At 42.4% G+C, this 17,880-nt stretch overlaps 1 protein-coding gene across 1 annotated transcript; it reads left to right on the forward strand.

Moving 5' to 3' along the window:
• Positions 1–14,904: 14,904 nt before the first annotated feature.
• Positions 14,905–17,285, forward strand: LOC124661222 (probable dual-specificity RNA methyltransferase RlmN). The gene is made up of 10 exons (XM_047199084.1): positions 14,905–15,066; positions 15,157–15,232; positions 15,334–15,431; positions 15,514–15,612; positions 15,699–15,785; positions 15,908–16,024; positions 16,165–16,268; positions 16,495–16,634; positions 16,750–16,886; positions 16,970–17,285. Exons 1-10 carry the CDS (start codon positions 14,905–14,907, stop codon positions 17,171–17,173), a joined length of 1,224 nt encoding a protein of 407 aa, XP_047055040.1. The 3' UTR covers positions 17,174–17,285.
• The last annotated feature ends 595 nt before the right edge of the window (positions 17,286–17,880 follow it).

Raw genomic sequence — 17,880 nt, forward strand, 5'->3', positions numbered from 1 at the left:
TCTGCCATTTTTGATTGATCCTTTAGTTAGCCAGGTGTGGTAAGATGATCGGTCGAGCTTTTTTGTTCCGATGAGGCATGTCGTCGTCTAGCCCGCTGAGTTCCCGCCCGCGAGAAATGAGCTGGAAAATAACATGCAAAAATTAGTGGCTTTTTACTTTGAAGGCTGAAGGGATCGATGTGTGGGGAATCAGTGAGCTGAACTTTTACTCTTTTCTCATGATCTTTGATGGCGTGTGCTTGATGGAAGATGTTGGAAAACCCCAAGAGTAAGGTATGATGAGTAGAGCAGCAAGTTTTTCCTCAGTAAAAAACCAAGGTTTAATCGACCAGTACGAGAAAGACGTGACTTCTGAAGGTATTGCTAGCTGACTAGTGGCAGGGCGCACTACCTGCGTCAGCAACAAAGTGGAACCTGCACACAACATAACCAAAATACTTTGCCCCAATTACAGTGAGGTTATCAATCTCACCGATTTTGCTTGAACATAAAGGATTAAATGTATCGAGTGGAAGGAGATGTTTGCGATAATAAAAGAGAACGAAGCTTACGAGTATGTAAATAGAGCAGGATTGCGAGTGGTTGAATTTATCGAGTATAAAGGAAAGGACCGGGGTCTACGAGTTCACTAGAGGTGTCTCTCCATAAAGATAAATAACATGTTGGATGAACAAATTACAGCTGGGCAAATGACAGAATATCGACCATACATGATAAGATGATTACTATAAGATTTTGGGCATTACAACATAATACATAGACCTAACTGCGTCTATGACTAATAATCTACCTTCTGGTTATCGTCCGAACCCTTCCAGTATTAAGTTGTAAGCAATAGATTATCGCATTAAACAATGTGTGTAAAGTAAACAATAGAACTACCCTTGGATAAAACATTATTGTTTTCTCCCTAGTAGCAACAACACATCAACAATCTTAGAAGTTATTGTCACTCTTCTAGAAAACTAGAGGCATATATGAACCTACTATCGAGCATAAATACCCCCTCTTGGAGTCACAAGCATCTACTTGGCTAGAGTATCTACTAGCAATGGAGAGCATGCAAGATCACAAATAACATATGACAAGAACATATAATCGATCTCAACATAGTATTCAATATTCATCGGTCCAGCAAACACAACATGTAGCATTACATAAAAATGATCTTGATCATGTAGGGCAGCTCACAAGATCTAAACATGGGGCACGAGTTGGAGAAGACAACCATCTAGCTACTGCCATGGATTCATAGTCTAGGGATAAACTACTCACGCATCACTTCGGAGGCGGGCATGGCGATGTAGATGCCTCCGACGATGATTTCCCCCTCCGGCAGGGTGCCGGGAAGAACTTCAGAACCCTCCCGACATGGGTTCTGCAATGGCGGCCGCGACGGAACTTTTCGTGGATGAAGGCTCGGGTATTCAGGGTTTTCCCGAGATCGTGAATAAATAGGCGGAGGGGCGATGTTGGTGGAGGCCAGGCTGCCCCCCTTCGACTCCCCTCTGGACTCTGTCTCCGTTACTAAAAAATATTGACTTCGGCTTTTGTTTCGTCCAATTCCATGAATATTTGATGTACAACTTTTCTGAAATACAAAACATCGGAAAACAAGAGACTGGCACTGTGGCATCTTGTTAATAGGTTAGTGCCGGAAAATGTATAAAATTGCAACGAAGTATGAGCAAAACATATATGAATTGGTGTAAAACAAGCATGGAACATCAAAAATTATAGATACGTTTGAGACGTATCAATCTCAAAACACCCACACAAGTGTATGAACCAAGGAAAAAAATAGCGCCCTAAATGAAATGGCGTGGTCATTCTCTAAACTCTATGCAAGTTGTGGGGAACATAACAAAGCTCGTATGATGCTTAACATGATCAATGTTGTTGTCTTATGGAGTATATGGCTTACCACGAATGATATGTGTTTTAATCGTTCCTCATGGTTGGGCTTACATGTCATCTGGCGGAAAGAAGCATATTTCCTTACTCAGTGGAGTGTTGTGCTGCAGGGAACAGAAACAGAAAACTTGAAAATGAAGGTGATTTCGTTGGAGGCCATGCTCATGCTCCACCTCTTACGTTACGGCTAGATACCGGTTGATGCCTATCAAGAAGTTGATGACAACTGATGAAGTGGAGCTGATGAACGCGTGGTGCTGAGGGTGAGCTCTCAAGATTACGGCTCCGGATCTAGCAAGGACCCAGGTGGCCAACGACGATTGGAGATGGTGACCAGTTCAAGATTATGAACAGAGTGTGATCATCTGCAAGTAGTTGGAGTTTAGTTGCTAGGGTAGCCTGTCTTTAGGATCTAGAACAACTGTGTTTTGGTGGTGTTTTGGGGTGTTTACTGGTGCTTGTAATGATACTTATCTCCCCCGGTGACAAGGGATTAACTTGTCAATGCTTACAAGTTGTAGACTTGGGTTTTCGTGGAAGTAGAGGGCTAGTAGATCTCGAAGGTTTCAGCACGAAAAAGGTGCTCGATCGCTAAAAATCTAGGGTTTGTTGACAATGAGGTTTATCCTCTCTTTGTCCCTCGACTCCCCCTTATATAGGAGGCGGAGCCGAGGGTTTCGTATTACACAAGTTACAAACTCCGGAAGACTCTTCGAGTTCGACCCGTAAAGTTACAAATCTCTTTATTCCTAATCTATCTCTTCTTGTCATAGTCAACGCTTTACTGGGCTTCCGGACTTCATAATCTTCGGGTTATGGGCCTTCATTAAACCCGGGTAACATCTTCGGCAGGCCCATTCGGGATGCCTATGTTACCCGGGTTGTGGTGTGTGTTTTGCAAAAACCTGGAATTTGTTGGATGGTTTCATGGAAATGGAACCGGGGCAAGGCCCTTTTCATCTTTGTTTTTTTTTCAAAATAGAGTTCCGTAAAAAAATAGAAAATTGATAGGTATAACATGTATATCAAGTATCTTATTAGCTAAAAAAATCCAGAGTAATACATGCATAACTAATCAACTAGTTTTGGCTGGATTATATCAACACTTTTTTCCCTTTCTCTCATAGAGATAAAACATGCGGGACGAAGACAAGAACTATGTAACTGAACTGAGCTAAGAAGTATAGAGCTAAACTAAACTAAGAACTATAGAGCTAAACCATGGTGTCTACGGGCTATGGATACCACTACTTTCGGTACTGGCCAAGTTGGAAGAGAACATGCAAGGATGAAACTAGATATGACGATCGTGTGTTGTGCAAGAGGTGGTGGCCTGGCAGCGAAGACCGACGTCAGAACGAGCTCCTGGTCGAGGCGCGCGTCCTCCTGTTGATTCCGGCCAGGAGATGCCACACTGAGGCAGTAAGGTTGAAAGGACACGGATGTCGCCTAGAGGGGGGGGTGAATAGGCGATTTAAAACTTTTACGGGATGGGCTTAACAAATGCGGAATAAAACTAGCGTTTACTTTGTCAAGCCCAAAGCCTATAAACTATGGTTCACCTATGTGCACCAACAACTTATTCTAAGCAATGGTTCACCTATGTGTACCAACAACTTATGCTAAGCAAGACAAGCAACTTATGTGATAGCACGATATATATATAACTTCAAGCACGATGGCTATCACAAAGTAAAGTGCATAAGTAAAGAGCTCGGGTATAGGAATAACCGAAGTGACGCGGAGACAACGATGTAGCCCGAAGTTCACACTCTTGCGAGTGCTACTCTCCGTTGGAGCGGTGTGGAGGACAAGTCACTCCAAATGCACGAGGGCCACCGTATTCTCCTCGAGAATTCCCACCAAAAGGGATGTCCTCGATCCACTATGGGACCTTAGGAAGGTCACCGAACCCGCACAAAGCTTGGGGCTATCTCCACAACTTAATTGGAGGCTCCCAACAAATTGCCACAAAGGCCTTGCCCTTGAAGATTCTCCACAACTTAATTGGAGTCCCCAAGAACACCACAAAGATGCCACAAAGGCCTTGCCCTTGAAGATTCTCCACAACTTAATTGGAGTCCCCAAGAACACCACAAAGATGCCACAAAGGCCTTGCCCTTGAAGATTCTCCACAACTTAATTGGAGTCCCCAAGAACACCACTAAGATGCCACAAAGGCCTAGAATCCGTCTAGGGTTCCAAGAACCCAAGAGTAACAACCTTCTTGCTTTCACCTCCACGAATCACCGTGGAGAACTCAAACCGATGCACCAAATGCAATGGCAAGAACACCACAAAGATGCTCAAGTCCTTCTCTCTCAAATTCCAACAAAGCTACAAAAGCTATTGGGGGAATAAGAGAGGAAGAACAAATAAGAGGAGGAACACCAAATTTCTCCAAGATCTAGATCTAGTGGATTCCCCTCACAAAGAGAGGGATTTGATTGGTAGGAATGTAGATCTAGATCTCCTCTTCGTTTTCCCTCAAAGAGATTCAAGAAGCATTGGAGGAGTAGAGGGAAAGGGAAGCTCTCAAGGTCAACAATGGTGGAGAGCACAAAGGGGAAGAGGTAGCTGCCCAAGGAGGAAGAAGGGGGCTTAAATACCCCCTCCCATCGAAATATGACCGTTTGGGTCAGCTCAGGCCGGATTTTCCGGGCCGGATATTTGCAAAATATCCGGGCCCCGAAAAACGGCTAAGGACATGAGAAAACTGCTCTCAGGATGGGGGCCGGACATTTGGCCGGATATTTGCCCGGTTTTGTCCAAAAACCGGATTTTTCCGGGGGGCCGGATTATCCGCCCCAAACTTGGGCCGGAATATCCGCCCCCCTGAAAACTGGCGAAACATCAAACTGAAACGGGCATAACTTTAGCATCCGGACTCCGATTTTGATGATCTTGGGCTTGTTTTAAAGCTAGGAACAAGCTCTACAAGATCATGCAGGAAACCATCATAGTCCAACAAGGGAGGATAGAAACAAATGATGAAAGGTTTGACCTATCTAAAAAAGACATACCGGTAAAACCTCCAATCTTGAAAACGCAATAAGTTGCCCGTGCAAAAACCATTCTTGATGAACTAGAGCTTGTCATGAGAATAAGCACAAGCTCTAAATCATCACATGGATAAGATCCAAATAATAACCAAGAAATATGATGCAAGGATGCAAAGGTTTGAGCTCTCTCCGAATGATACGATCGAGTTACTCACTCGAGAGCCCTCTTGATAGTACGGCAACTAAACTATAAACCGGTCTCCAACTACACTATGAGACCGGTGAGAAAGAAACCCTATCAAGAGCAAACCTTATACTTGCGCATTCCACTTGAGCTTGATGACGACGATCTTCACCTCAACAAGATGGAACACCTTTCTTGCTTGTGCTTGCTTGACGAAGTCTTGTAGATTGCTCCCCCATAAACCACCATGGGAGAGCTTCTTCTTCGGCGCATCTTCACATAAACATGACCACCATGTGGATTGCTCCCCCATAATCCACCATGGGAGAGCTTCTTCTTCGGCGCATCTTCACATATCCATGACCACCATACGGATGGCAAGACTCAAGCAAAGGATCTCTTCGAGATGGCTCATCTTTAACTTGCACATCATTTCTTCATTCTTCATCATGTTGATGTCTTGAAGTAACTTGAGGGCTCACTTCATCTTCATCTTCAAGACATACTTGACACTTGATATCCTTCATCAATTTCTTCTTATTGCAACCTTGAAGCCAACATATGGTTCAAGAATTGCCTATGGACAACTCCTACAAATATAACTCAATGCAAACATTAGTCCATAGGGATTGTCATTAATTACCAAAACCACACATGGGGGCTCCATGCACTTTCAATCTCCCCCATTTTGGTAATTGATGACAATCTCTTTGAGAGGGTTTATATAAGGAATTTAAGTAACAAATAAGTTGAATCTATAGAGCAAACTCCTCCATAATATATGCATGTGTGAATGATCTTGACTTTCATTGCATATATTGGCATTCAAAGCCTAGTGGAGTTTCCTCTAAATATTCAACTATGCAAAGCAACAAGATGCAATGCAATAAAGGCACATGCTTAAGCACAAAGCAAAGACATAACCAAATTCCCTTAAACCCTCCAAACTTCTCCCCCATTGGCACCAATTGCCGAAATGGGTGAAAAATTTAGAAGGCCAATATAGTGAGAGTTCCTCCATAGCGTGTGCATTTCTCATAATTTGAGTGGAATCAAATGCACATATCCAATTACGAATATTCGGAAGGAGTCACACCATAGATAGGATCAAAGATTGCAAAAAGATAACAAAGTCAACAAGCTTCAACAAATGAAGCAAGCAACCAAATGAACCACAAAGAAGATACCAAAAGAAAGAAAGATATTATGATAAGATCAAGAAGATTGCTCTAAATAATATGAGGAAGCTCCCCAAGGTTTGTGCACAAAACAAGACAATTTGCATTGGAGTATAAAGTGCACAAACATGGAATCATCACTCCCATAATATCATTCAAAAACAAAATATACCAAGTGAATCAAACTCTAATGATCACCAAAAGATAGTGCTCTAAATTAAATGAGGAAGCTCCCCAAGGTACATGCATAAATTAAAATGTTGTATTTGAATACAATATGCATAACATGGAATCCTCACTCCCTCATTACCATTAAAAACACAAACATTTGGAATAGATCATAGATAGAGAAATAAGCTTAACACTTGCAACAAACAAATAGTTGAGCAACAAGTAAGAGGCACCATTATAAAAAGGCTCAACCAAGAGGATATGTGAAAGGCATGATAAAGCATATTATAAGACTATTACAAGGATGAGCAAAAAGCATCATCATAGTCTTCAATGAATTATATTGCTTAGCATGACCAATCAACACGCAATAAATAAATAAGATATCAAAAGGAGATGTATCATCTCTTATGTGTATAAGTTTCTCTAAGTGGGCAATATCACAAAGATATTTATCCACAAAGAAACATGCACACATAAAATAGATACACAAGAAAAATAGTATGATATCCAAGACGAAGTCATGCAATATACCAATAAGAATTTTTGCTTAATAGCATGGCCAAAGGCTCAATTTTATCTTATTGTACATTCATGAACTTCAACCACAAACAACTAAAATACATCAAAAATATCAACAAGGGATAGAAGATAGTTGGGATGCATTTGAGAAAGGCAACAAGTATCACAAACGGGGATACCAAAAGAAGTAACTAAATTTGCACTTTCATCTATATTGCACATGTGAGAGCCTTGAGGAATTGATATGCAACAAAATTGCTAGATATGCATAGTTGGGATGGATGAATCATGAGCATGATTTAAAATACTTCCCAACAAATGCACTCATCTCAAATTACTCACATTCACAATAAAGAGGTTTCATTAAGACTTTTGCAAGAAGCACAACATTTGCAAATCAAGAGATTCATGCCAAGATGCAACCATAAGGTTGGATACAACAAAAGTATGCATGAGAAGATACTTGTTACCAAGATAGCATTGGTGTGGATGTAGTAGATATGTGTTCGTTGATCATCCTATCTTGCCTCACGTTACCATTGAGTCACCACTTCTTTCCAAGAGTGAGACAAGCATTCAATGCATATCCATTGTACCTAACACAAAGGTAAGTAAAAAATGGTCCCCAAACTAATTGGGTCCGAAGTAGTTAGACACACTACAACATATAGGACAAACTTCACAATTCTATGTGCATATAGATATGAAATTGAATTTCATGCACATCTTAGTCAAATTAGGATTTGATGGAGTTTACCCTATATATTGGATCAAAGAAAGTGACACATGCCATAAGATATACATATATTAAATATGCATGCACAATACTTTCAAGAACCAAAGGAAGATACAATTTGGACAAAACACCAAATAAACCAAGAGACAATGGTTGTCCAAATTATATCAAAGAATCAAATCAACACAAGATTGAATCCAAAGACTTATCTCATTATAAGAAGCTAATTAAACCTAAGCACAAAGGAATGAGATAACCAACTCCCAAGAGAGCAAGGTTCCAACAAATAAACCAAACCCTCGACACTTTTTATGATGGCACAAAGTACCAAAAAGAAAATTTATGACTCCCAAAACCAAATTTTTGATAAAGATCAAGAGATGTTAAGCATTCTAATAATATAGAAGAGCTCCCCCAAGTTTGGTGCATTATCAAGGATTTTTTATATGAATACAAAATGCACAAAACTAGGATCATCACGCTACCTATATCTTCTAACAATGCTAAGAAAGTTTGAATAGACAACTTAGATCCATAAGATGCAAGGAAGACACATGGGAGTCAAAGCACAACAAATTCATGGCAATAAATAAGGCAATATAAATACAAGAGCCAATGTAGATATGATCAATAAATATCTACCTCATAATTGATTACCAATTGTCCTAGGACAAGAGGTATTAGGAAATATTTCCCGGTGGTAGTTTGTAAGTATACATAAGATCATATTTACAATGAACAAAGCATATGGTAAAAGATAAGAGTTAACCATCATGCAAAGATAGTTTCTTGATAGCTTCATTTAGTCATACCAACATGCAAGGCAATTAATAGTATTCATACCAACATGCAAAGCAATTAATAGTATTCATACCAACATGCAAAGCAATTAATAGTATTCATACCAACATGCAAAGCAATTAATAGTATGACTTGAAGCACATGGTTTTCCAAAAATGTATTGAGGGACACGTTGTGAAAACCATGCCAAGAAGAACTTTCACAAATAAGATCCACAAAGATATTAGCAATGAAGCCATTTAAGCAAATTGGAGCTTGTTTGAGCAAACATGCCACATAGGAGAGAGATAATTTACGGTATCAATTCTATGTGACACAACCTCAAATGTTCACATTTTCTAGGCTTGTAATATGCACAAAGCTTATTACTCCCCCATAATGTGATAAGGAATTTATTTTCACAAGAGGCAAAAAAAGATCCAACTAGAGATATTAATGGACATTGGAATTTGAATTTCTCATGAAGATGACATACCACATAGAGACTAGATAATCTTGCAATATCAATTCTAAGTGATATTCCTCATGTACACACATTGTTAGGATCATGAAATTCCCAAAGGAATATCACTCCCCCAAAATGGGATAGTCCATTAATCGCTCATAAGAGCCATATAAGATACAACAAGATGCAAAGTGGCTCCAACACAAACACAAATACATGGTGTGCAACCCAACATACATAGACTTGATTTCTCAAGAAAAGCAAGTAGGAAGCACAACATATACAAACACATGCTAGGAACAAAACTAACACATGCAAAGGGGCGAGTAACTTTCAATATAAATGAGTTGAGAACATGTTACCGCAAGGAGGGACATTGGATATATGATAGTAGCAAGATAATCAAAAGACTTGGCTTGATATAATATAAATGATGAAGATCCCTTAATTCTTCATGATGTAGCCAAGTCTCCAATGCCCTCCAACATGCACCTATTGATCAAATTTTGGATTGTTGGTCCCCAACTAAGTTGGGTCCTAAGAGGTTAGTCACAATAGGCTTGGCAACCCAAATGGTTCTTTTCTTGACACCACTTTGAGCACCAACATATTTGGCAAACACATTGCCACCCTCATCCTTACGAAGAGAATAAACATCATCAATGGTGATAGAGTTGGATGAGGTACCAATAGTGCACAAGGAGGAGATGTGGCCCTTCTCACGGCATATGTAGCAAGTTCTTTTCTTCTCCTTCTTCTCACTAGGTTTCTCCACAATGGGAGCATTGGCTTGTTTCTTCTTGGGAAGTGGTATTTCTTCAACTTGAGGTTGAATATGAGTTTGAGCTTGAGGCCGCTTCCCTTTTTGCTTCTTCTTCAAAGGGCAAGATCTAACATGGTGCCCTTCAATATTGCACTTGAAGCAAACAATCTTGGCCGGGTCTTTGACTTGTACTTGGCCATTCTTGTTATTGTTGTTCTTGGACTTGTTCTTGTTGTTGGATTTGAATCCAAGTCCACTCTTGTCACTTGGGGATTGTTGCACACTCAACATCGTGTCAAGTTTGCATTTCCCTTCATGACTCTTTACCAAGTCATTCTTCAAAGAAGTGACTTGGGCCTTGAGCTCTTTGATTTCCTCTACATGGTTAGTAACAACACAAGTACTAGAGGAAGTAGAATCTTCATTGTTAAAGCAACAAGGCAAGGAAGATAATTCATCACAAGATTTAGCAATATTGTGAGTGGATGAATTACTAGGACTAGCACATGGTAATATAGCATTTTGAGTAGTAGTGCTAGTATCCACATGAGGCTCACAAGGTGTTTCCTTTGATATGATAGCCTCATGAGCTAACTTTAGCCTATCATGAGAGGCTAGAAGATCATCATGGGAGCTAGAAAGCTTTCCATGATTTTCTTCCAATTTCCCATAATTGCTAGTTAGCAAATCAAGTTGAGCCCTTAGCTCAACATTCTCCTTCAAGGTAGATGCTTCACAAGAAGTAGAGTTAGTAGCACAAGCATCATTATCAATAGCAATAGGAGAAGGCAAGTTGGCATGCGCTTTTAGATAAGAAGCTTTAAGTTGCTCATGCGACTCGGTGAGTTTGGTGAGCGCACTCTCAATGACCCTTGAGCCCTTTTTGAGTTGCTCAAAATCCTCAAAGAGTTTAGCATTAACAAATACAAGCTTATCATTTTTTAGCTTTAGTTCATTTGCCATCTCAAGAGCTCTATCATGGTTTTCCTTTTCTCTAGACAATTCTAGAGCAAAGGTCTCCTCAAGAGCTTCCTTGATGGTTTGTTCTTCTTCAAGTTCATTCTTTAATGATGCGACATCATCGGCATACTCTCGTTCAAGAGCACCCTTTTTATCAATGGTGTTCTCATGCATCCAAATAAGTTTTTGGCTCTCAATGGCGGTAGTCAAGATTTCAAAGAAGTGAGTGCTAGCAATTTTATCTTTGCAAATAACCTTGAATACGCTCTTACCCTTATCGCGTAGAGAGACAACCCAATCCTCTTCTTCATATTCATCCTCATCCTTATCACCACGAGACATATTAGGTTTCATGGTAGGAGGTACCGTGGAGCCCTTGGCCATAAGGCATATATGAGGACCGTGAGATAAAGAGGAGGAGTTACTTGAGGCTCCTTTCAAGATCTTGTCTTGACCAATAGAATCTTTGGTTTCCTCTACATTGTTAGACACACAACAACTAGAGGAAATAGAAGCATTTTTATCATGGCCACAAGACAATGCAAGCATATCATCATTAGATTTATTCAAGCAACTTACACATGATATGCAAAGACTATCAACACAAGCATGTAAAACATTTCTAGTGCTAGATGTGTTTGAGTCCGTAGATGAAGCATTACAATGAGATAGAGATGAAGAATCATCAATAGTAAGCTCAATATCAACATTGCAATTTTCATCACCACTCACCATATCATTACCTTGTGTCTTACCACACTTGGGTGAAGTGGAAGAAGATGAGACCTCATCACGGCCGGAAGTGGAAGCAATACAATCATCCTTAATAATATTGGACACATCATATTTATCTTGAATCTTTGTCCATAACTCATGAGCGCTCCAAAAAGGCAAGTATGGAAAGAGACCTACATCTCTCAAAGCATTCATAAGAACATAAGAAGCTTGAGAATTGAGATATAAATTTTTCTCATCCTCTAACGATAGATTTTGTGAATCCATAGGAGGAGAAAAACCTATATCTACAATTTTCTCCATATGAGGGTCAATGTCCCGAAAATGACTAAGCATGCAAATTTTCCAAACATCATAATTTGTGCCATCTAATATAAGAGTGTTATCATGCACTAATCCTCTAGCCGACATCTTTACTCTCACGGCGGTGAAGCCTAAGAATGAGAGACCTTGCTCTGATACCAATTGAAAGGACACGGATGTCGCCTAGAGGGGGGGGGGTGAATAGGCGATTTAAAACTTTTACGGGATGGGCTTAACAAATGCGGAATAAAACTAGCGTTTACTTTGTCAAGCCCAAAGCCTATAAACTATGGTTCACCTATGTGCACCAACAACTTATTCTAAGCAATGGTTCACCTATGTGTACCAACAACTTATGCTAAGCAAGACAAGCAACTTATGTGATAGCACGATATATATATAACTTCAAGCACGATGGCTATCACAAAGTAAAGTGCATAAGTAAAGAGCTCGGGTATAGGAATAACCGAAGTGACGCGGAGACAACGATGTAGCCCGAAGTTCACACTCTTGCGAGTGCTACTCTCCGTTGGAGCGGTGTGGAGGACAAGTCACTCCAAATGCACGAGGGCCACCGTATTCTCCTCGAGAATTCCCACCAAAAGGGATGTCCTCGATCCACTATGGGACCTTAGGAAGGTCACCGAACCCGCACAAAGCTTGGGGCTATCTCCACAACTTAATTGGAGGCTCCCAACAAATTGCCACAAAGGCCTTGCCCTTGAAGATTCTCCACAACTTAATTGGAGTCCCCAAGAACACCACAAAGATGCCACAAAGGCCTTGCCCTTGAAGATTCTCCACAACTTAATTGGAGTCCCCAAGAACACCACAAAGATGCCACAAAGGCCTTGCCCTTGAAGATTCTCCACAACTTAATTGGAGTCCCCAAGAACACCACTAAGATGCCACAAAGGCCTAGAATCCGTCTAGGGTTCCAAGAACCCAAGAGTAACAACCTTCTTGCTTTCACCTCCACGAATCACCGTGGAGAACTCAAACCGATGCACCAAATGCAATGGCAAGAACACCACAAAGATGCTCAAGTCCTTCTCTCTCAAATTCCAACAAAGCTACAAAAGCTATTGGGGGAATAAGAGAGGAAGAACAAATAAGAGGAGGAACACCAAATTTCTCCAAGATCTAGATCTAGTGGATTCCCCTCACAAAGAGAGGGATTTGATTGGTAGGAATGTAGATCTAGATCTCCTCTTCGTTTTCCCTCAAAGAGATTCAAGAAGCATTGGAGGAGTAGAGGGAAAGGGAAGCTCTCAAGGTCAACAATGGTGGAGAGCACAAAGGGGAAGAGGTAGCTGCCCAAGGAGGAAGAAGGGGGCTTAAATACCCCCTCCCATCGAAATATGACCGTTTGGGTCGGCTCGGGCCGGATTTTCCGGGCCGGATATTTGCAAAATATCCGGGCCCCGAAAACGGCTAAGGACATGAGAAAACTGCTCTCGGGATGGGGGCCGGACATTTGGCCGGATATTTGCCCGGTTTTGTCCAAAAACCGGATTTTTCCGAGGGCCGGATTATCCGCCCCAAACTTGGGCCGGAATATCCGCCCCCTGAAAACTGGCGAAACATCAAGCTCGAAACGGGCATAACTTTAGCATCCGGACTCCGATTTTGATGATCTTGGGCTTGTTTTAAAGCTAGGAACAAGCTCTACAAGATCATGCAGGAAACCATCATAGTCCAACAAGGGAGGATAGAAACAAATGATGAAAGGTTTGACCTATCTAAAAAAGACATACCGGTAAAACCTCCAATCTTGAAAACGCAATAAGTTGCCCGTGCAAAAACCATTCTTGATGAACTAGAGCTTGTCATGAGAATAAGCACAAGCTCTAAATCATCACATGGATAAGATCCAAATAATAACCAAGAAATATGATGCAAGGATGCAAAGGTTTGAGCTCTCTCCGAATGATACGATCGAGTTACTCACTCGAGAGCCCTCTTGATAGTACGGCAACTAAACTATAAACCGGTCTCCAACTACACTATGAGACCGGTGAGAAAGAAACCCTATCAAGAGCAAACCTTATACTTGCGCATTCCACTTGAGCTTGATGACGACGATCTTCACCTCAACAAGATGGAACACCTTTCTTGCTTGTGCTTGCTTGACGAAGTCTTGTAGATTGCTCCCCATAAACCACCATGGGAGAGCTTCTTCTTCGGCGCATCTTCACATAAACATGACCACCATGTGGATTGCTCCCCCATAATCCACCATGGGAGAGCTTCTTCTTCGGCGCATCTTCACATATCCATGACCACCATACGGATGGCAAGACTCAAGCAAAGGATCTCTTCGAGATGGCTCATCTTTAACTTGCACATCATTTCTTCATTCTTCATCATGTTGATGTCTTGAAGTAACTTGAGGGCTCACTTCATCTTCATCTTCAAGACATACTTGACACTTGATATCCTTCATCAATTTCTTCTTATTGCAACCTTGAAGCCAACATATGGTTCAAGAATTGCCTATGGACAACTCCTACAAATATAACTCAATGCAAACATTAGTCCATAGGGATTGTCATTAATTACCAAAACCACACATGGGGGCTCCATGCACTTTCAAAGGTAGAGCTGGAGGAGACTGCCGCCGTCTTTTTATGTACCTTCTCCCTCTTTACACCTTTTTTTCGCCTTACCGTCTAGAAAGACCTTAACAATTTGATGGTGTGGTGTGAGCTACCCACATGAAAACCACATCATTGGAAGACAACAAAGGCGCGCTACTTGATCAGATTTCCTAAAATCGGTTATCTTGTAAATAGGAAAACACTTTTGTACTTACACGCATGGGTGTGGATGTTTTACTCACCGTCCGTTGTGCTTTGAGATTCAGATAAAAGGAGGAGAGAGAAGGGAATATTTTCATGTACCATGGTGGGCACAAATCTCAAAAAATAGCTGAACGGTGATGGAAACACCCACCCCCATGCGTGTAAGTACAAAATCCACTCATTTTAAATATATTGGAAAATAAAAATACACAACTCATTTTGAATGATTACAAAATGGAAATAGTACCAACAAAATAGGCCGGGCATATGTTGGTAAAAAAATGGGCCGGGCCAGCCCATATGGCAGGATGAAAAGCCCAAAACAAGGGAAGTGGATGAGGTAATCCGTAGCCTCCCTCCCTCCAGGCAGCAGTTCCCAGCAAAAAATGGCCGCGCCGCAGCAGGTCCGCGCGGTGCCCCTCGCGCGCGCGCTCCGCCTCCGGGCACGCGCCTCCGCCGCGCCGGCCAAGCCTACCGAGACCTCCCGCCGCGCGCTGCTCGGCCTCACGGAGCCGGACCTGCGCCAGCTCGCCGTCGACCTCGGCCAGGTACGACGTACCCCAGCATAGCAAACCCACGCCACCTTTCCCTTCCCTTGACACGCGCTTCGCTGACTCGCTCGTTCGCTCACGCCGCAGCAAGGCTACCGGGGGAAGCAGCTGCACGACCTCGTCTACAAGAACCGGGCCAAGCAGATCGAGGAGTTCGCCTACGGTGAGTGCTGCATACCTGCACCGTGTTCCACGGCTCGTGCGCGCAAGCCGTTTGTTGTTTTGCCTCGATTGCACTTGACCGCATTCTTGGCGTTTCTGCAGTGCCCAAGGTGTTCCGGGAGGCGCTGGTTGGGGCCGGCTGGAGCGTCGGCCGGTCGCCGGTGCACCACGCCGTCACCGCCACCGATGGCACCACCAAGGTACGTCGAAGCTCACGCGCAATGTGCTTTGTAAAATAAACTGGAGTGGCATGTGAACTCTCTGTATGCTGGTCCTTCGCAGATACTTCTCAAGCTGGAGGACAACAGGTTGGTCGAGACGGTGGGGATCCCCGTCGACGACAGGGGCACGCCGAGACTCACCGCCTGCGTTTCATCGCAGGTGAATTGGGCAGCGGCGCTTCTCATGCTATTTGCTGGTTCGGCGTCCTTGGTGTTCTCTTGACGGTACCAATGGTGCTAATGCAGGTTGGCTGCCCCTTGCGCTGCTCGTTCTGCGCCACGGGCAAGGGAGGGTTCGCGAGGAACCTTAAGGGGCACGAGATCGTCGAGCAGGTTCTCTCCCTCACAGCATCCTGCGCCTGTCGCTATACCTTGCAACGAAAGATCATTGTAAACAAGCTGAGCTCGTGGTCTTACTTTTTGCTGTGTTGTGGATTGTTGGTCTGGCATTGCAGGTCTTGGCCATAGAGGAGTCGTTCAAGCAGAGGGTGACGAATGTGGTGTTCATGGGAATGGGTGAGCCCATGTTGAATCTGAAAGCAGTTTTGGAGGCACACACATGCTTGAATAAGGTCCGTTGAATTGCAAGCAATTTGGCTGTGCTCGTTTTATTTTCATGAAATATTTGGTCAAATATATTTCTTCAGATGTCCTGTTAAATAAGAAGCTGTTTGATGTGCCCTGTCATTCAACATGAATATATTTCTTTCAGGAACTAAAGATTGGCCAAAGGATGATGACAATCTCCACAGTAGGTGTTCCCAACACGATAAATAAGCTAGCAACTCACAAGCTTCAGTCAACGCTGGCGGTCAGGTACGATGTTAATAATCCGAACTTGGCTTATCAGCATCAATAGTAGATAATGTGGTCTTGGTTCATACTTACTAGGTGCCAATCTTACTTAATGCTCAATATTCCTTGTATGAACCTGCCACTTTTTGACATTGTCCACACTCTGAGCTTAGCTGAAAGGAACTGCCTACAAGCAGCATTTGCTTTGACAATTTCGTTGCTGACTATTCTGCTCTATTGGAATCAGCCTACATGCCCCAAATCAGACGCTGCGTGAAACTATTGTTCCAAGTGCGAAATCATATCCGCTGGAAGCACTAATGGACGACTGCAAGAACTATTTCCTCGAAACGGGACGCAGGGTATCCTTCGAGTACACTCTGCTAGGTAATCCAGCTATGCCTTCCCACTGAATGATCCATCTGTCTGACAAGGATGGATGTTAAAAACTGCATTATCACTTCAGCCATTGTCATCTGACATGTCTGAACCACTTACCCAGCTGGGATTAACGATGACAAGGCGCATGCTGAAGAACTCGCGGCACTGCTGCACGCCTGTGGAGGTGGGTACCACGTGAACCTGATTCCCTATAACCCAGTAGAAGGTTCCGAGTACAAGAGGCCTTACAGAAAAGCGGTACGCAATCTATCTCAGTCTTCATCACATTGCCCACTAGAAGTTTGAGATTGTTGGTATTCATGTTGTTGTTTTTTTCACAGATTCAAGCATTTGTCGATGGGCTGGAATCTCGGAAGATCACGGTCAGCGTTCGACAGACCCGTGGGCTTGATGGTAATGCAGCTTGTGGGCAACTCAGGAATGAGTTCCAAAAGAATCCACTGCTTGAATCATCTATGCCCTTGGAGCCGAACCAGCTGATCGAGTCGTCTACACCCTCAGAGCCCAGTCTCGTTGCTGCTTGACATTGGAGTTTTGTACCTGAATTACGTAGGAACTGAGTTATCTCCTGTGAAATTTTGCATTGTAAAGTTCACACAGGCCCTGAGTGGCTTTTTGCCGATACGTATATTACCAGCTCATAAGATGCAAGGTTGGTAAGAAATGCAGCCTTTAGCTCATGAGATGCAAGGTTGGTAAGAAATGCAGCCGTTTGTGGCCAACAGTTTTATTCCTATTTGGCTTGAGGCCCTGTTTCAGTTGAAGTACCAAGCGCTACATATATAAAGTAAATCTGTTCGATGCAACTTCTATAGAACTGGTGTATAACATTTTGGAAGAAATCAGTCAGTATGCATGGATAAGGAAGATACCAAACCTTACATAACCTGAAAATGTTGAAATAAATCCAAGAAGAACAAGATTGCCATCAGGTAACAAAAAGATCAATCTGATAATGAAGGAAGATAAGGTAGTACCACATCTTTTTCTTCTCGGGAACAGGAGCAATAGTTTCATTACATAGCAGGAATGTAGTCATGCTGGATACAAGTGCATGGGTAATATGTAAAGCGATCAAATTCCTGCTAAACTCTAGTACATAAATTCCTGCTAAACTCTTGTACATGTTTCAGAACTGGCACAAGACTCCGTCCCGTGATCGAATAACAATAGACTACAGCGGTAACAAATTGTTGCGTTATTCTAAACCCTCAGCATTCACAATAATGTA

The sequence above is a fragment of the Lolium rigidum genome, chromosome 6 (genome assembly GCF_022539505.1).
Source record: "Lolium rigidum isolate FL_2022 chromosome 6, APGP_CSIRO_Lrig_0.1, whole genome shotgun sequence".
Classification (NCBI taxonomy): domain Eukaryota; kingdom Viridiplantae; phylum Streptophyta; class Magnoliopsida; order Poales; family Poaceae; genus Lolium; species Lolium rigidum.